The following is a 20,396-nucleotide window of genomic DNA, read 5'->3' on the forward strand; positions in this document are numbered from 1 at the left end:
TTCATGAAAATAATAAATTAATATCAGGGGAAAATCTCATCCTTATTAGAGTTACTATTATTAGGGGTGTGGAATTATACCCAAATATCGGAATACCAGACTTACTGTACCGAAAAAATACCAAAAATACTGATTTTTGGGTATATCGTAGTTTTCGGTATGGTATGATACCGTACCAAAAGATTCGGTACGGTAACGATATTAGATTTCCTATACCGCGATATACCGACGCTTCGGTATACCGTCGATTATTAAATATATATAATTATATATATAATATTTATGTTATATTTATAAGATTATTATTATTATATATATAACCTTTATATTTATAGCAGGTTGGATCCTCTATTTTCAGTCTCATCTACAAGTAATGTCTTTTGTAAAATTCACCAACAAGGTTCTATGAAATGAAGATAATGTTGCTCATGATTTTATAATTTGTTTTTGATTTGGTTGTCAAAATTTTATAAATTTGAATATTAGAATGATTGTATGAAGTTTAATTGTTTTGTACTTTTTGAAGTAGTTGAATAATAGAATTGTTTTTTTAAAAAATATTTTGGGTATAATATATTATTTTTTCAGTATAACAGGTATAACGGTGTGCTGTACCGAAGTTCAATATACCGCAAAAGTACGGTATACCGAAAACACGGTATGGTAACGGTATCAAAAAATATCATACCGAATTTCCGGTATACCGAACTGCTGTATACCGAAAATTCGGTTCGGTATTGGTATCGTGTTTTGTCATACCGTAACTTTCGGTACAGTATACTGTGCTGAACCACCTCCAAGTACTATCATGGGGGAAAAAATAAACTGTGAGAAAAGTTCACGATTTAAAAAGAAATTTGATAGGAGCGAAAAAATAAAGTACCAGAATTTATAGGGTCTGGTAATATGTTTAGAATATGTTAGGTATTCGAATACCTAATTTGTCGGTTTGAATTCATGTGTTGAATATTTGAGTAGCATAATTTTTGGGTTCGGATATTCGAGTTTGCACTTTAGGTAATTTTCGAGTTCAGATATCCAAATTTTTTGACTAGGCATCCGTGAGTACTCAGTTTTTCCACTTTGAGGATTAGAATTTAGGAGTGGAAAAAATAACTAAACATAAATGTTTCCATATGTATGATTTAAACATCGAGAGCTACCACTCTAAAAAAGTTGACTTGAGGGACCTTCCTAACTTAAGTAGCCGAGTATCATTTGAATTTTCCAATACTGACAAATTGGAATCTTGATTTCTCTATTTTTTTTTCTTCTCTAAAATATAAAAAAATTACATTCCCTCAAATTAATGCAATAGTAGAAATACAATAACCTAATAAAGTAAAAATATTACACACAGACCAATCGAAATAAAACATAAAAGTACAAGGATCAAAGTAGATCATACCTAATAAAAGGAATAAATTTTATTAATAAAAGTAGTTTACGTAAGTAATTAAATTATGCTAGTTACAACTTGAATAACATTGTTGTCTCAAATTGAGAAAAACGACGACGACCCCTATAAATCATTTAATTTTCAAAGCTCACCAACCGCAAGTCCCCTATAAATCCACTCTCACACACATGCAAAATATAGCAAGACTAAATTTTGTAACACATATCTACTAGCTAGTTTCACTTACTAAATTATGGCCACTACATCCATGTTGAAGGCCATTTTCTTGTGCCTCCTCATCTCCGCCGCCGCCGCCTCGGCCCCCCGCGGCCGGAAACCCCACTCCCGGCCGCCATGCCAGCAACTCGTATTTTATTTCCACGACATCCTCTACAATGGGCACAATTATGAAAATGCCACCTCCGCGATCATTGGGTCCCCACAGTGGGCCAACAAGACCACGGTGGCGACGCCGTTCAACTTCGGGGACCTAGTGGCGTTCGACGACCCCATAACCCTAGACAACAACCTGCACTCGCGGCCCGTGGGCCGGGCGCAAGGCATGTATTTGTACGACCAAAAGAGCATATACGGCGCGTGGCTCAGCTTCTCGTTCCTCTTCAACTCCACAGACTACGTAGGCACGTTGAACTTTGCCGGGGCTGATCCGTTGATGAACAAGACGAGGGACATTTCCGTCATTGGAGGCACCGGCGATTTCTTCATGGCTCGAGGCGTCGCTACTTTGTCGACGGATTCGTTTGAGGGAGATGTTTACTTTAGGCTTCGTGTTGAAATCAATTTGTATGAATGTTGGTAGATTATGAAGCTGTCTTTCTCATAAGAATTTAATTAGTCATTCTACATATATGTGGCTACAAGAATAATTTATGTATACGTATGATTTTCTTATCTGTTCTAAATATTTGATTATTCTAAAATAACGAATTTTCATTCAATTCTGATCAGTCACTGAACTTAGATATTTGAATCACAATACATGAAATTTTTAAAGTGAACATTACAAGAAAATTATAAAACAGAGCACACAAATTAAAAAAAAAAAACACAAGCACTTATTGATAAGACTGCTTCAACATATTTTCCTAAGATGATCAATGAATTTCTTCAAATTCTTGTAAGAAGAGCCCCCTTCACCAACACTCTCCCTAGTCACTTCCTTAAGCCTCGATGCATTTTTCTTAAAACGATCATCGCAAAAAACCAAATCAATTTTCTCCTTAATTTCATGCCTAGACCTAATCCCACTCTCATCATGATCAATCCTCAATCCAATCTCCCATTTTTCACATATATATTTCTGATTATGAAACTGGTCCGAAAAATAAGGCCAACATAGAAACGGAACGCCCCTACTCAACCCCTCCATAGTCGAATTCCACCCACAGTGCGACAAAAAGCACGCGACCGAGCGATGAGACAGAACCTCCTCCTGTGGGGCCCACTCAACAATCTTCCCATTCTCCCCCGCAAACCCATCCGGGATCATGGCCCGCGACCCGTTCGCGAGGTCCGACCGCACGACCCACAGAAAAGCCCGGCCCGACATCTCGAGCCCGAACGCCAGCTCGTCCAGCTGCTGCTGAGAGAAAACAGCCAAGCTTCCGAATGAGACATAAATGACTGATCCATCTGCTTTGCTATCCAACCAGCTTAGACAAGACAAGTCCTGAGGGTGGAAGCTGCATGATTTCGGGCCGGGATTCGGGCCGTCCGGGTAGACTAAGGTCAGCGGCCCGACCGGAAGGAGGTTGGGGGTGAGATCGCAAGCTGCGGTCTCGAGCTCGTAGCAAGTGTTGCTTATCAGCAGCTTGGCCTCGGATACTTCTCTGACGATCCTTCGAGAACATTCGAAGAAGATCTTCTGAGTTTTCAGGTCGATTGCGAAACTCCATGTATATTCATCTTTTTTCCACACGGGTATATCTTCGGAGAGGCTTGTTATCACTCCATTTGTCACACTTCCTGCAATTTTCCTTAACGGTTACTGTTTCCATCTCAAATTAATTGATTCTAAGATAATAAAATGGTATTTTTTGCTAAAAATTGAAACGACTAGTTTAACTTAAGACATCCTAAAGCAGAAAGTTGAGTTGACTTCCCAAATTAAAAAGCAAAATTTAATACTCTTTCAAGGTTACTAGAAAATTGACTTGGCATGCCTACTAGATTAACATATACTACTTGCGCAATTAAATTTGCAATGACTTCAATATTTTCGACTCGATTCATGACATAATGATAAAACCAAAGGGGTACAATTTTGGGACGAATTAAAGTTGCCTCGACATGTTTAACCAATATTGGCAATTATTTTTTTGCAATTAACCCTCAAAAGTATAAAATAAAAACAAAACTAACTTTTAAAAGAAGAATTAGGCGGGAAATCTTACCATCTTCGTCCAGAGTTCCTTCCTCGAGGAGATTAGGAATCAGCCTGAGTATGGCAACAGCTGCGGCCGAGGGCGGCGCGAAAACGACGAACTCCGCACCCATACTCTCCGCGGTCTGCGAAAGATAAGCCATAGTGATATCCGCAATCACACAAGTGATCGTCTCATCGGGCGTGGAAGCGTTGATCGTCTCGATGAGCTCCGTCAGAGATCGAGGCATCGAGCTTCTCAGCGTGTCGAGCAGCTTGAACACGTCATCCTCCTCTCCCGGGCCCCGCCCGTCGCCCACGGCCGTCATCACCAAGTTGTCCACGTCCTCGTCCTCGGCCTGGGAGGAAGAGAGGATTTTGCGATGGACGCATTCGATGTTAACGAACGTGACCTTAATGCCGTGTTTGGCGATTTGGCGAGCCAATTTCATGAGCGGCTTCACGTGGCCTTGGGCCGGAAACGGCACAGCCAAAACATGAGGCTTTTGATTGGCTTTGGTTACGGCCATTTTAGTGATTCTAGGTTAATCAGTTTCATTGGTATTTATAGATGATTTATTTGTGTCTTGTTGAATTGGCCACTTTGATTAATTCACACTATGATTGTGGTGAGAGTGACTGCATTTGTAGTTGAATTGGTTGCGAATGGAATTATCGTATGATCGATATTAATAGGTTAAACACTAAATACTAGAAATATTGAAACGTCCAAATGAAAGCTTAAAAGCCTGCAGAGCGCGTGGAGGTATTAGGGCAATGATATCAGTCATCAGTGAGCTTTTCTTCCAAAAATTATCGCATTTAATATTTAAAGTAAAATAAATACAATAAAGATTCATTTTTTGTACTTTTTCGAAATTGATTGACGTACAGTTTTAGGCTATAATGATGTAATTTTCCCTTTTTTCCATATCTGATTATTCTCAAAGGAGAAGATTAGGCCATCCACAACGCTGTCTCTATACCGTCTCTTAAACCGTCTCTTAACTACTATTTGAGCACTATTTGAGGGCCCCACTGTCCTTTTTTCCTCCATCTCTTAACTAAGAGACGGAGGCTGCAACGCTCCGTCTCTTAACCGTCTCTATACCGTCTCTTAATTACTATTCATTCAATTTAATTTATAATTTTTTTTAAAACCCAATTCAATTTAAACAAACACACTTTATTAAAATTAAAACAAAATTAAAAAACACACAAAATAAAAAAACACACAAAATAAAAAAAAACACACAAAATAAAAAAACACACAAAATAAAAAAACACACAAAATAAAAAAAAATTAATCGGAAGGGCTAATCATCCTCCGGAGGCGGTCGAGGTTGAGGGGGAGTCGGAAGGCCAAGTTGTGCTGCCATATGCACAATTCCGTTCCACCAGGCCGCGTATTGGGAGTGCGAGAAGCGGGAAGTGTCCGCCATTGTGGCGGTCATGTACGCCACCATAAGTGTGTCCGAGCCTCCTCGCGAGCCCGATCCTGAGGCCGGCTGGCTTGATTCGCCTCGGCCCTTCCTTGCTCTAGCCGCTTTCGCCGCCTTCGTCCCTTGCGGCCGACGGCGCCTACTCGCGGATCCTCCTGCATCGCCGACCGTACCCGCAAACTCCTGGGATTCAGCATCATGTTGGCTGATGCCTTCAGCAGTGTCACCACCAGACGCACCAGCACTAGACGAGTATTGGCCACTCGCCGTATGCTTCGTGCGCTTCGAGTTTGAGCCCGAGCTGGAGCGGAAACCGCCGGCCCATCGTTCCTCGTCCTTGACGGCACGCCAAACATCAACAAATCTGAATTGATGTCCCTCGTCCTGGTAGTAGGCGCGCAAAGCGGACGTCAAAATGTCGGTGGCCGTGGCGCCGCTTTGGTAGCGCGCCTCTTCCGCCGAGTAGATGCCGCAGAATTTTTGACCTGTCGGTCGACTCGGTCAAAGTGACAGCGGATCATTTTAACTGTGCGCTTGCGGGAGCGGTTCGGCTTTATTTGGTGGTAGACCTCGACAACCTTTTCCCAGAAACACTTCCGGGTTTGTTGATTCCCGACGATGGGATCGTACGAGACCGTGATCCAGGCGTTGTACACCGCCATCGTTTCGAGGTTGTTGTACGGATGTCGGCCAAGATCCTCTTCCTCTTCCTCTTCTTCCTCCTCGTCCTCGCCCGTCTGGGGTTGTACACTGCCTCGGCCACCTCCACCGCCTCGGCCTACTCCCGGCGTGGGATCAACTGGAAAATCCTCCCGGATCTGGGATAATCCCTGCGAAAACCGCGGGACGTTGGGACGAACATATGCATCAAGGTCAAAATTGGGTGGTTGGTACCCCCCCGGCGTCGCCGAACCCTGGGTCCCCGGCGTTGACGAACCTCCACCGCCCAATGTGTTGATCATGTTCTCCCAATCGCCGAATGAGTTGAGATCCCACCCGCCGGAGCCGGAGCCGCCATAGTTGCCCTCGCCGTCGCCGGACATCTTGAGTTGGGTTATGAAAATTTCAGCGAAAATTTGAGAGAAAATTTAGATGATATGAAGAATAGATGTGTAGTTGTGTGTAAATGAGGATGAGTTTAGGAGTATTTATAGAGTAAAAAATTTAATAAAAAACAAAAAAAATATAAAAAAAAAACAAAAAAACGGTAATAATACCGTTACAAAAAAAAAAATTTTTTATTTAAATTCGAATTTTTTTAAAAAAAAATATTTATTGCGTCAGCACGTGACGACGCCCACTCGCGGGCCGGCGAGTGGGCGTCACGCACGACGCCGGGCTGCGCCACGTCGCCGAGGCGCGTGGCGAGCCAGCTCGTCTCCTGGCTCGGCGAGTCGAGTCGCGCGACGAGACGCGCGACGAGACGGGACGAGATGGAGGCTGCAACGCGTCTCGCCGGGGTCTCGTCTCGCTGAGACGAGACGCGAGACGCCGGCGAGTCCCGTTGTGGATGGTCTTACTCTCTTTACCACAAGCATATGCACATCCAATCACAATTAGAGTTATGTGATTTTAGTTTTAATTTCATTTCTTTTATTATGTTTTAATATTATTTGTAATTTAAATTTTGTTATCTTTAATTGTTTAATGAAATAATTATATCTTATTTTATTCATAAAGATGCAAGTAGTGAAGATAAACATATAAACAGTGCAAGTGTTTTCCTACACAGCAGGATTTCATATTGTCATTACTAGTGAGGGAACGATTGGAATATTTCGTTATATTTTATGCAGAGTTGTAATACTAATCAGTTTGAGTATCGAAAATTATAAATCAGATGGTGACAAAAGTATTGGCAGTTTGTTGGTCTATTAGTCCAATTAGAATGTGATATGTGTATGCTTAGTAAATTAACTTTACATAGGCATCGTCGTCATCACCTCTTGCTGTTTAATCAAATGCTTTTATTGCCTTTTGTCCCACTTTTAGTGTCCAATTCTGTGTTCCATTTTCAATACCTTATAGTAAATTTTTTACTACAACGAACTAGAGTAAAATTACATTACATCTTTGGATAAAACATCATGACGAAGAAATCTAAAGTAAAAAGGTACAAATAGATGCATTATAAATACAAGCGATGGAGATAGATGAATATCTCATCCCATTTCTACTGTTTGACAATGCACTTCAATATTTTAAGTAAACAGAAACGCTTATTATAAGTAAGTGTTCTATAACTTAAAAATATGTTTGATGGCATTATCCAGCATTGGGCTGCAAAGAATACCAATGGACTTGGTTATCTTGTACCATAAATGTTGAACTAACTTCGAATGTTACATATTAGGGGAGATTCAAATAAACACTATACCAAAAGAAGGAAACTAATGAGAGAGAGAAACATAGCTTTTCATGTTGTTGGAAGTAAAAGCAAACCAAGCCCAACACAAACATGGTGAATGGAATGCCATTTCACATGAAAGACAAGTTCCCAGTTCATTCTCTTGCATTAGCCACCCATGAAACATTCTCTACAAGTAAAAATTGTAACACATTCTTGCACATAAAAAAGTTTTGATCTTTAATTAGTTAGAAGTAAGAACAGATAGAGATAATAGTTGGGTGTGGCTTATCATAAAAGGTTCACAAAAAAAAGGAAGGAGAACTTCATCAACATTCTACCCTTCCAAAGATGAAACACAAATAAGTCCCACAATTGAGAAATTTAAATCTCAATAACCAACTAATCAAATGAAAACCTAATCAGAATTAACATGCGTCCAATTTCGAAAAAGGGGATTAAAAATCAATTCTTGAAGTATTAATGAAAGGGTGTACCTTAAGGGTGAAGTCGTGAACTGATTTTGGGGAATCTGCATCGGGTGGTGAATCTTGAGAATAGATGCTCAGTTGATTGGTCTCCGCACAAACATGTTAGATTTTGCACCGTCGACGAGACACCAATGAAACTATAAAAATCAAAGTCTACTTCTTGAGTCTACATAGTGATTATAGGAATAGGAGAGGACGTTAGGCCATCCTTCTTAGCTACTTTTGATATCCAAATTTATGACCTTATTCATAATATTTTTCCCTAGCTAGCCATTTTGAGCCTTTAAAGCTTTTTTCTTTGGAAGCTAAATAAAAGGGAATATTCATACACTCTTGGTGAATTTTAGTTTATATTTTGTGAAAAGAGTTGGAGAGATAAGGTAGAAAGAAAAGTAGCGCGTTTACTTGTGAAAAGTGCATAGACATCTTTGTTTGAATGAAAGAATTGGTTGTGCATAAAAAAAAGGGAAAGGATGTACCAAAAAAAAAAGATCTTGAAAAGAAAAAAAATTAAAGGAATTGGGAAGTGAGAAGAAATCTTGACAAAGTCTAGAATTTACTGAGATTCGAATGGTTGGTGGGGTACTAAGTTTGATGTAGTGAAATTGATCATTTTTGCTATTATTGGGTTTAGTCACTTTTTAGCCAAATATTTCCTCACCTTACCAAAGAGCCTTACATTACAACCTCTAGTAAAGACCTTTCGGATCCTAAATCTGTAGTCACAACACAGTAGAGGAGAGTCTAGACTTCGAGCAAGCTTATGGTAAGCTATACATTTTTTATTGATTTGAGAGGTCCATTTTATACACATACACTTTGAGAGTGAGAGAAAGAAGAAAATTTTTTATCACACTATATACTTCCGGTGAGGGCAAATTGACAAAGTGGAATACATGCTAGTAGCTTGAAGCAATGTTCATTTTGGTGTACTAGTTTGCGAAGTTATTGATACATGATGATTCTGTTTTCTTTTACTGAGGCAGTGATGACAATCCAACATGCTTACACGAGTTCACATTTTATGTTTTCTACTTTTTATTTGAGGACAAATAAGTGTTTAAGTTTGGGGGAGTTGATAAACTCGTGGTTTAGCAAGTATTTTGGATGTTTAACGTGAACATTTCAGTGTTTTTGTAGCATACTACTTGAGTTTACATCCATTATCCACTACATAAGTGTTTTGACGAGTTTGTCGAGTGTTTGGAGCAAAAACATGTGAAAATGACTTGAAAACGAGCTTGAAGGAAGAATCGCCTGACCGGGCGCGCTTCAATGCGCGACTTTCGTATAATAGCCATAACTCTCTCATCCGGACTCCGATGGGGGCGTGCAAGATACTCACGCGAAGCCCTTTCGAAGACGAAGACAATGCTTTTGGAGGATTCCAGAGAAAACGCCCGACCGGGTGATTTTTAAGGGGAAAACGCCCGACCGGGCGTTTTGGTCGCGAACACCAGAAAGTTCGTCCGACCGGGCGTTTTGGCGACTTAAAATCGCCCGGTCGGGCGATGTGTTCTGCGAGATTGAAATTGCTATTATTTCCGCCACGGGTATAAAAGGAGACCTAGGTTTTCGACCTCAACATATCATACACGCCCCATAGCAGCTTTTGAAGGTTTGGAGAGTGGAATTGAGAGGAAAGGCGTCCCGATCCTCAACAAGATTGAAGACGAAGACGAATTTCCGTTCAATCCACCCTTGAGAGTATTTTCATTGGTTTTCATGTTTTATTCAATGACTATGGTTTATTCTTATGTTTTTGAGTTGAATATGAGTAGCTAAATCATTTGTAGAGTTTTGGTGAGGACTACAATGAACACTTGTGAATAATTCAATAGCTTTTGATTACCTATGCTCTTGTGATTATTTTGCTTCATTCTTGTGCCTTTCAATTCAATTGCCTAGCTAACAATTGGATATATTGACCTAGTTTTGAGTAATCGAGAGATACCTAATTAGGATTGATAAAAGAATGAACAACACCTAGATAATTTGCATTCGAGAGAAGGAATTCTAGAGTGAGGGCTTGAATCTTTTGTGTATAGGAGTTAATTGTGAAGTATTAGAAGGAGACTTCAATATTAATAGTTAATCAACGGGTTGAGTGCACTCGAGAGGGGGCTTAGCCTAGAATAGCGATTGTCCTACTAATCCTAGAGACTTCAACGGGTAATCAAAGTTGTTGAGTTGTTTACATTGTGGGTATTGTAGTCGGATCCAAAGCTCCACCTCGTTCTCTTATTTGGAACTTTATCTTTTGTCTTTTGTTTTACTTTGTTTATGTTTAATAGTTAAATATCAAAACCAAACATTTGCTTTGTCTAAATAGTAGTTGAAATCGGTTCGTGGTACTTGAGTTTACACAATTTGTCTCGGTGGGATACGATACTCTTGCTTACTTTGTGCTACACTAGCCCCGTACACTTGCGGGAATTTCTTGTGTTAAAATAAGTTGAGCCCACCGACCGAACGCGGCGTGGGGAACTCATGCGTCGTCTCGGGGAGGTCGTGGGAACCACAGCTGCTGCCGCTGAAATCGCCGGTGTAGTTCAGTCGTTGCTTCTTCGGCCAGCCAGAGTCTACACCCACTCGGAACTTCTCGGACTCGTTCAGGACAAGATAGCAGTTCCAGTAGGTGAAGTCCTTGTATACCCCCTTCAGTGGGAAGGCTTTCTCAGCTATTCTCCTGCAGTCCTCCTCCGTTTGGCCACTGCTCATCATGCGGAGTGCGTTGGTGTACAAACCCGAAAATCGGGAGACCGCACTCCTGATTCGGTTCCAGGCCTTCCGGCAATCCTCCCCGTTGCGTGGCCTCCCCTCCGGGCAAAATCTCATGTAGGCTGCTGCTATCTTGCCCCACATGTTGACGATCCTCTGCTCGTTCGAAACGAGAGGATCGTCGCAAACACTCACCCACGCCTTGCAGAGCGCGACGTTCTCCTCGTCCGTCCACCTCCTCCTCACCCGGCTGCGACGACTCGCCGACCTTCTTCTTGCCCTTCTTCGCGGGGGCGCCACGCACCCGCTCTGCCCCTTCCCCTTCAACGAGAGTTTCCGGAGCTCCGGGAGTATCAAACACCAAGTCATCTAAGAAGAAACTATCAAACCCCAAGGGCGTTTGGGTCGATGTGTGCGATGAACCAGTCGAAAAATCTAAACTGGGGCGATAGACATCCCCCGCCGTCGCCGGGGACCCCCCATAAGTCCACTATGTAGCCGGTACTACCCCCGGAGTCCCCTGTGTCGGCGGTACCCCCCGGGCATCATCTGCATCCCGGGTGCCCATCCCGGTGGTGCCCACCCCGGTACCGCCGGAAACCCCCCGGAGGACTCCTCCCGTTGGCATCCCGGAATACATCTGCTGCCACGGGTACATGTTGTAGTACCCGGGCATTTGACCCCATCCACTTCCCACGGGGATCGACGGAGTTTGTGACCCGCTACTCCCGGAACTAGGCTCGTTGTTGAGATCCATTTCCCTTGTTGATCTTGTACAGAAATTAAGATAGAGAGAGTACTCGTTAAAACAAGTGGTGCGAATGAAAATGACGAGCAAAGCGCGTATATATAGTGTTTCGGAAAAAAAAAATTAAATTCGCGCTAGGCGGTGCGCTGGGCGATCTGGGCGCTGCAATAGCGCCGAGCGGACCGCCCAGCACCACGCGACCGCCCAGCGCTGCGCGGTTTCTCTCTCCATTCGCCCGCTGGGCGACTGTAATAGACCGCCCAGCGCCGACGCTTGGCTGGGCGGTCGATTGGGCGGTATCGTGGATGGTCTTACACGTATATTACTAGTAAAAAAGTATACACACACAACACTAATTCGTCTCATGTCATGTCATGTCATGTCATGTCATTCTTGCACTACACCGACTCATGTTACATCAATCATTTATTACAACCACGTGATTACAGCAGCGGTCATATACAAACAATTGTCGTACAACAACCATCACATTAGTTATTTATTACACGCATGTTATACGTCTAATACATTTATTACATCCATTCATTACAACAACTATTATACACAAACAATTGTCTTCAAAAGTAATCCTCTATCCTAGAGATGCCCGAGGTTTTTTGTTTCGACAGTTAACCACGGAACCGTAACCACCGGTTCCAGTTCCGAACCGGAATCGTGACTTTTTCCTTGAATCGGAACCGTCATATTTTAAACCGCAGGCCGGTTCCAGTTTCAAATTTTACGAACCGAAACCGTGTCGGAACCGCCGGTTCTGGACGATTCCAAACCGGAACCGTGAAAAACCGTCGAAAAACCGTGAAATCTAGCCGGAACTGCGAAAAACCGCCGGAAATCGGCAGTTCAAAATCGTAAAAAACCACCGGAAAACCGACGATTCGGTACCGTGAAATAGCCTCACGGTTCAGTTCCGGTTCCATATTTCTCAAAACCGGAACCGCCGGCATGTCTACTCTATCCGTCCACCATTATAAATAGGGTGAACTTTTATAACTTAAAGTTAAACTCCTTTTATTATGATTTGGTAGGTTGATTACTCACTTATTGCTGCTGATGAGGAGTTGACTCTCATAATTGTCTCTCCCTTTACAACATGATAGTATTTGCAGGTGGAATTGTAAGTCTTTTAACTTTATAAAGGATGTCCGATTGCCGAAATTGACACTTCAAATTTCCAATAGCTCTATATAATCACGTTCTATTATAAAACTAATATATATCTATATATATATATATATATAAATGAGACTCACATTTCACTAGTTATTTCCGATCACTTTTCTTCACATTTTTAGTTTAATTAGTTTTCCACTCACTTTTCTTCACTTTTTCCACTCACGATTCTATTATAAAACTAATAATATCAAAACAAATCTAAGTTTTTTTTCTTGAGTTGGGAAATTGGAGATGTGGACGTAACAGTAAATATGAGAGAGATGCACACGTAGAAATAAAGTACTACTAGTATAAAACACAATGTAATCATTTTCATTTGCAAAGCTGGGAAATCACAACTCAAAGAAGAGAAAATCACTGAATAAAAAAAATGTATTTATAAACATTTGAAATACCTAAGCGCCTCCAGTGGAATTAATTAGGGTGATGATTTCTCCCGCTGCCAAATCAGAGACTCATACTTTTACGTAAAAAAATTGTCATGTGATAAATCCGAATTTCATTTTTTAAGATTTTAATATTTAAAAAACAACAAATTAATTGGTTTGGGCTCCCTTTTATTGCGTCCGTAGTTGTACGATGACATATAATTAGTGTAAGAATATTTATTATATTCGTCACCATAGAAACATACTCCATTGATAGAATTTCCACATGATAAATTTGCCAAAAAAATTGCCTAATATTGAGAACCCGATCGTATCTGCCGGCAGGATCCACATTGTGTACTTAAATTATTCTTCAAGCGTGTTATGTGGATAATATCCACATTTTCTTTGTTCTGCAAATTCAATTTTTGTGATTTGTTTGACGTTTTATAAAAGCAAATATGTTTCACATACAATATTTTATAGTACTAATCCAATAAATGGTTTATTTTCTTTGGTTTTTGATTTGTATAAAAAGATTACGCTTCAAATAGAAATTTAAACATTGATCGGACAATCGTATATTTAACAACAAAACAAATTAAGATTAGTTTATTAGTGAAATCATCTTAACATACTGCATAATCGACAGTTCAATAGTTCGCATAACAAAGCAACAAACTAGTTAACTTAAGCTATTAATTAATTAAACAATTAACAATAAAAAGAGTTGACGGCAAAACACCAATAATTGTGACACACAATTCAAAATTAAACATAAACTAGATCACAAAATCTAAAGAACAATTTGATCACCAGACTCATCATGATGAATATTTATACACGACATATATAAATGCTCAAAGTAAAATATCATCTTCCTCCATGATTGATTGGCAAAACAATATGATCCATGGCGATGCTATCATATCCCAGTCCCACACCACTCGTTCCATCATGATCATTCGGAATCAGAGACTTCATCTCCTCTTCTTCGTCGTCTACATTTGTGGCCCACGAGTTCTTCTCTCGCAGTATCAGTCCTTCGAGCTCTATTGCCACCTCCTTCATACTAGGCCTATCTTCTCCCTTCACATTCAAGCACTCTTTCGCTAGCTTACAAACCGTCGATATTTGCTCCATATTTCCCAAACCCACAATGTTTTCATCAATAATTTTTACTACCAAATCTTGCTTCAGTACATAAAGGAAATAGTTGGATAAACTCTTCTCCTCTACCGGCCTATTAAAACTCAATGCTTTACGCCCCGTGACTAGCTCTAGCAGAACAACTCCAAAGCTGTAAACATCGCTCTTCTCTGTCAACTGGTTCGTCTGCATGTACTCGGGATCAAGGTATCCCAAAGTTCCCAGCACAACTGTGGATAGCTGCGCGAGATCAACTGGAACTAGCTTTGAAGCTCCAAAATCCGACACCTTAACTGTCAATCTATGGTCCAAGAGGATATTGTCCGACTTGACATCCCTGTGTATGATGGGAGTAGAAGTAGAAGAGTGAAGATATGAGAGCACCCCTGCAGTTTCTGCAGCGATCTTTAGACGCGTGTTCCAATCAAGAGCACGCGCCTTAGCCTCATTGTGCAGGTGAGAAGAAAGGGTGCCGTTGCTAATGAACTCATACACTAAAAGTGGGACATCTTTTTCTAGGCAACAACCAAGAAGCCTAACTACATTCCTGTGGTTGATTTGAGACAGAACAACAACCTCGTTGATGAACTGCTCGATTTGTGTGGGATCGACTCTTATAGACCTCTTGATGGCAACTGTTTTTGCATCCGCTAGAACGCCTTTGTACACGGTGCCAAAGCCGCCTCGGCCAATGATCATACTACTGTGGAAGTTGTTTGTCGCCTTCTCTAGCTCTAATAAGCTGAAAATAGTGACCATCTCCGGTGAAGCTTCTCTCTTAGCCAACTTCTCTTGCAACATATGGCCACCGTTTTGGAGAAAGAATCTTCGCTTCATTTTATTATGTGATCTTCTTTTGAGTTCCAAGTAGAGGAAAATGATGCCAAGAAGCAGACAGATGACACCAGACGCAACTCCTGTTTGTTTATTTCGACGAACATCAAAACATGAATAGAATTCTATTAAACCAAGAATATTATTATTTACCTATGGAGATATAAGTAATCTTCATATCTTTGGGCGCCTTCCGCTTGCAGCCATCTTCACCCATTCCATCACCTTCGTAATTCTTCAGGCAAGTACATGTGTAATTGCCTATTGTATTGGCACAGATTGCGTCCTTGTTGCAATTATGTAAATTCTTTAAACATTCATCAATATCTGCAAAGAGTAGTAGTACAAGTTGAACATCCTGAATAATATGATAGGACAGGAGTACTACTTGTTTAATCTGTTGATACAATCATACAAATAGAAAGTAGGGTTTGAAAAGGGTAACCATACCGATACATCCTTGAGGTAAATAAGGGTTTCCTTGAAATCCGTGTTTGCAGCGACAACGGTAGCCATAACCGTTAGTGGGGTTGTAGCAGGTGGAGTTTGCACTGACGCAAGCATAGCCAGTGGGGTTGCTCATGGCCTTACCGCATGTCTCGTTCCGGACGACCCAATCAGCCACCACAGGAAGGCTCTTAACGCGTGACAAGTTAGTGAGATTATCCTTTGAAAACTTGAAGGCAGACTCCTCAACAACAAACGCGTAACTGCAGTTGCTGATGTCCCAAGTGTGAATGGTATAGTTGGTAAAACTCGCGATTGTAACAACATACCCCGACACATTTTTGGGGATGTCAATCTGGAAACACCCCACTCCGTTACACGCCCCGTCGCTTAAATCAGCCTCGGATCTGTGTTGAAAAGTAAAATGCGGAAAATAAAAGTGATGGAACTCTTGAAGGCTACATTGTGATTGATTTTGGATTGTTTTTGTGATACATATAACATCCCTATTTATAGGACTATAGAAGTAAATGTACCTAGAAACTAATGAACTTGGGACTCTACATATTAATGAAATATTCCCTAGAGTCCCTAAAGGTACACTTTCCCACAATCTTGAAACTCTCATATTATATTTCCAACACTCCCCCTCAAGTTGAGTATCGAACTTTTCGATACTTAACTTGCACGATCTCCACTTTGATAAATAGTTTATACTCATATTCAGGAGTTCTTCAATTTTGGTTGACAGTTTTTGCTCATGTCTTAGGAGCCGATTCCGACAGTTTTAACTCATGTCTTATGAGCCAATTCCGACAGTTTTTGCTCGTGTCTTAGGAGCCAATTCCGACAGTTTTTGCTCGTGTCTTAGGAGCCTTTTTTCTGACTGACAGTTTTTACACGTGTCGAGGAGCTTTTTTATCTGACTGACAGTTTTTACTCGTGTCGAGGAGCTAATTCTGACAGTTTTTGCTCATATCGAGGAGCTATTTTAATTTTGGAGGACCAAAGTCCCATTCCAGCTCAAATTCATATGAGCCCAAATACTTTTCATTGTTTCCCTTCTTGAGCCCAAATAGTAGGCCCAATTATTTTCTTTTCCTGGAAATACTCAATTGAGAAGACCAACAGCAACCAGCCGTTACACCCTTCTCTCTGAACTTCTCCGGTTGATGATGGCCATGCCATCTGATTTCCGGGCGCTGAATCATCCACGCCATCTCCCTTGTCTTGACATTGTCAGCAGTTTGACTTATCTTCCTTCTTTCTTTCTGGGTGGAGGTTTTCGGCCTCCTCTCTGTTATTCGTTCAGTTCGGGCTCGGGCCTCCTTCGACAGGCATGTGTGTCGGTGATTGCCAATCCTTTTCATCTTGAAATAGGCTGGAGTGCTCTCTACTTTCCCTCACGGGCCTACCTGACTTTGCCGCCAGCAGCTCCATTTCCGGCAGCTATTCTGGTCCTACTTCCCGATGTAATCAATAATTTCCTTTCTCCAAAGACTCTTCTCGGTTATGGCAACTTGCTGCTACGAGAGTATTCACTGCCATTCCTGCGGTCATCATATCGATCTTCTCCAGCTTTCATTCCCACTAACCATCGTCTTATTCTGCCACCAGAATTCTTGATGGGATTTGACGATGGCTACTTCGAAGGTTTTATTCCCACCATGGCATTCACAGTAGCTGTGTGGCGACGCCATCTCTCTCCCCCTCGCCGCGCAGATGCTGGCTGGCTGCTCCGCCTCTTTCTCTGCGATTCTCTCCTTGATTCGAGGATAGGTGACTAGCATGCTACCATTTTTCTGCTCGGCCTTCTCCAACAAGGCTGCTCCCTTGGAGCCTTTTCCTCCATCCATGGAAGCATTGGTTGGCTATTTAGTGCATCTCCTCCCCAGCCGCCAACCTATGCTTCTCGCGCTGCCATCTCCACCGCGGTAGGATGCTATTAATTAGCTTCTCCTCTCTCATCAGGCCTGGCCATCTTCGACGAGTCGCAGCCAAACTTCGCAGTTCCTCACAGGCAGCGGCATCTTCTCGGTAACAACTTGCTTTGCCGCATCTGCCCTATCGCCGGCTCTTAGCTCCGTAGCTTTCTCGACTGCATATGCTCGATCACCGCCTCACCCTTCTCGGCGGCCCATATTCTACGGGCTGCTTTCGCTGCTCTCTTCTCAGCATTCATCCAGGCGCCCTTACGCTTATCCTTCGTTATACACTCGCCTTCTCCGATCCTGCTCAGAGTGCATCACTGCTCTATCGGCTCTCTTTGCATCTTCGAGATTCATTCCAGCCTCCAGGCATTGGCGTGTGGGTTCGACATCTGTAGGTTTCGCTCCCTCTCATCAGATCTTTGGCCTTCTTGGCCGACATAGATTTGAGATGAATTGTTCGGTCGGATACTTCCTCTCCCCCTCGGCCGGACCTTCCTTGAATACAGATTTTTCTCCAGATCTCGGAGTCGTTGCCATCTCCTTACCGGCGCTAGTTCTCCGTTGGCTCCTCAGCAGCTTTGACAAGAGAGGCCATCATCACGTTGTTGTTGTCGGGGTCTCCGTTGCTTGCGGTCTGCGCCGTCGTCTATCCCTGCTACCGTTCGCCATCGGCTGGAGCTGAGCAGCGGCTGCTGGAGCTCGCTGAGGTCACCTCGTTGCTGCTGTCCGCTGACTGCTCCATCAGCATCTTCTCCATCATTGAATGTTCTGTTGAGTACGGTTTGTATTCAACATGTTTCTTGAGAATCTGTGGACTTAATCTCAGTTTTCAACTATCGGCTGTATATATGGGAGAGGTTTTTTTTTTTACTATAGAGACAGATTGATCCATATAAGGGATCGAACCTGCTCTGATACCATGTTGAAAAGTAAAATGCGGAAAATAAAAGTGATGGAACTCTTGAAGGCTACATTGTGATTGATTTTGGATTGTTTTTGTGATACATATAACATCCCTATTTATAGGACTATAGAAGTAAATGTACCTAGAAACTAATGAACTTGGGACTCTACATATTAATGAAATATTCCCTAGAGTCCCTAAAGGTACACTTTCCCACAATCTTGAAACTCTCATATTATATTTCCAACAATCTGCAAAGGGAGGCGCCGGCCGTTGCGTAGGGCTGGTTGGCAATAGTAGTCCCCTCAAAAGCGGCGATGGCAGAACACCCAACCATAGTGAACTTATTGGCAGTATTGTTCACCGTGAAGTAGCTACCAAGCTGTATTCCCTCACTAAAATTGGAAGATTGTATGCCATTGCTATCATAACATTGATACGCTATGGACTGCAGGAACGTGATCTGACCGTCGATGGATATATCTGTGATTTCAATAGGACCCGAGAAGAGCTTGAAAGATGTGTGGTTGCAAGTGAGCGCGAATTGATCATCGAGGTAGCAGTTTTTTGAGATGCCGAAAGGGAAGGGGATGCGTATGTTGCCGCATGTATCGTTGCAGCTGGACTTAGCAGCTATAGGGAAATTATTATATGATGAAAATACTGGTAGCAGTTTTGTTGAGGACACCAATATGAACATGATCATCACATGCATATTGTACACCATGATTATGATTATGATTATGATTATGTTTGTGAGCAACAAGTAATTTGTTATACATATGATATAGAGTTGAGTGCTGAGTCAAGTCAATAAGTCTTCACGTTACTTTTACCACATTTATAATCGATAAATGTGTTGTCATTCATTTATATGTAAATATCCTTATCATAGGAGTGCTAATCTAAACTCCCTTGTTTCTCATCAGTTTCACATTCCATTCCTGTTTTCTCTTTCTCTTAAAACAGATGATGATATAGCTACCTAGTAGCTTCCAAGAAAATCTCAATAGGTCCAGTGATTATAAGTGTTACGGAACTAAAATAATTGTGGTGTGTGATAAAACTGGTGGTCCAATAAATTATGCAATAACTTCAAACTTCAAAGGCTATTTCTTCATACTAGCAGGGAAGGGATGATTTTATTTGCTGTGTATTTTAATTAATTTTGAGTAGGTCAATTGTATAATATGCTAAGGGTATTTTGACACTATTTCCAAGTTGCACCAAACACCGATATTTTGACACTGTTTTTCATCTCGGTCTTTACACCTAATTAATAACCGTGCAGTGCACCATTTGGGTGCTTGTAATGGAATACTTTAGTTAATGATGGTAATTTGTTTAGTGAAATTAATTGTGAACGAAAATGATTTGAAGTTTCTTTGGTGGTGACTGATGCGAACGTTTGAGAAGGAGAAAAAGGGAATTATTCTTAAATAAGACAAATTTGATGAAAAATGAACATTGAAAATAAGCATTGCCAATAAAAAACGCCATCATCCGCCGATATATACATAGCCACGTCAAAATTTTCATAAATTTCGTTTGATTATTCAATATAGACTGTTTTTATTCAACATGTAACATCATTTTTCACACGTTAACAACAAAATCAACATTATTAGTAGTTCAGCTAATCTATTTACAAAAATAAGAAAACTCATAAGGTAAAAATTTCAGACTGTAACCAGAGATTCATCGCAAAAAACACAGTAAATATAAACCAACCAAATAAAAAACGATTTAAAGCTCAGCATCTAATTTTAAATCTGCTCCAGAAATCAAAGTTTACAACAAGATCTGCGATTAGATCTGATTCCGCTCATGTAAAATGGGAAACTATGCTCCGCTCCCAATAGTCGGCATGGGCGGGATTGGTAAAACAACTCAGATCTAAACTCGAGGAATTACTCCGATTAGAGCTGTCTTATCGATCACGCCCCTCCCGACGATTGAGAAAACGTGTGGAAAATCTGAGATTTGTGAAAGTGAGAGATGGTAGAATTAGGGATGAAGGAATGCGCTATATATATAA

At 41.4% G+C, this 20,396-nt stretch overlaps 4 protein-coding genes and 1 long non-coding RNA gene across 5 annotated transcripts; 1 reads left to right on the forward strand and 4 right to left on the reverse strand.

The window, feature by feature from the left end:
- Nucleotides 1-1,577: 1,577 nt before the first annotated feature.
- LOC121783329 (dirigent protein-like) lies at nt 1,578-2,358 on the forward strand. The gene has a single exon (XM_042181371.1). It carries the CDS (start codon nt 1,653-1,655, stop codon nt 2,217-2,219), a length of 567 nt encoding a protein of 188 aa, XP_042037305.1. The 5' UTR covers nt 1,578-1,652; the 3' UTR covers nt 2,220-2,358.
- On the reverse strand, nt 2,348-4,811 carry LOC121783328 (UDP-glycosyltransferase 83A1-like). The gene is made up of 2 exons (XM_042181370.1): nt 3,814-4,811; nt 2,348-3,385 (listed from the first exon to the last, which is right to left on the reverse strand). The coding sequence occupies exons 1-2, from the start codon at nt 4,310-4,312 to the stop codon at nt 2,493-2,495; spliced, it is 1,392 nt and encodes a 463-aa protein (XP_042037304.1). The 5' UTR covers nt 4,313-4,811; the 3' UTR covers nt 2,348-2,492.
- A 2,514-nt stretch (nt 4,812-7,325) lies between these two features.
- On the reverse strand, nt 7,326-9,245 carry LOC121783823. The gene is made up of 2 exons (XR_006046654.1): nt 8,069-9,245; nt 7,326-7,761 (listed from the first exon to the last, which is right to left on the reverse strand). It is a non-coding gene; the product is annotated as an uncharacterized LOC121783823 (long non-coding RNA).
- Nucleotides 9,246-13,837: 4,592 nt separating this feature from the next.
- Nucleotides 13,838-17,379, reverse strand: LOC121784467 (putative wall-associated receptor kinase-like 16). The gene is made up of 4 exons (XM_042182600.1): nt 17,119-17,379; nt 15,527-15,878; nt 15,230-15,403; nt 13,838-15,159 (listed from the first exon to the last, which is right to left on the reverse strand). Exons 1-4 carry the CDS (start codon nt 17,377-17,379, stop codon nt 13,967-13,969), a joined length of 1,980 nt encoding a protein of 659 aa, XP_042038534.1. The 3' UTR covers nt 13,838-13,966.
- Nucleotides 17,380-18,415: 1,036 nt separating this feature from the next.
- On the reverse strand, nt 18,416-19,087 carry LOC121783780 (wall-associated receptor kinase 3-like). The gene has a single exon (XM_042181960.1). The coding sequence runs from the start codon at nt 19,083-19,085 to the stop codon at nt 18,594-18,596; it is 492 nt and encodes a 163-aa protein (XP_042037894.1). The 5' UTR covers nt 19,086-19,087; the 3' UTR covers nt 18,416-18,593.
- Nucleotides 19,088-20,396: the final 1,309 nt, after the last annotated feature.

This window comes from Salvia splendens, chromosome 21, assembly GCF_004379255.2.
Source record: "Salvia splendens isolate huo1 chromosome 21, SspV2, whole genome shotgun sequence".
In the NCBI taxonomy this organism is placed as follows: Eukaryota; Viridiplantae; Streptophyta; class Magnoliopsida; order Lamiales; family Lamiaceae; genus Salvia; species Salvia splendens.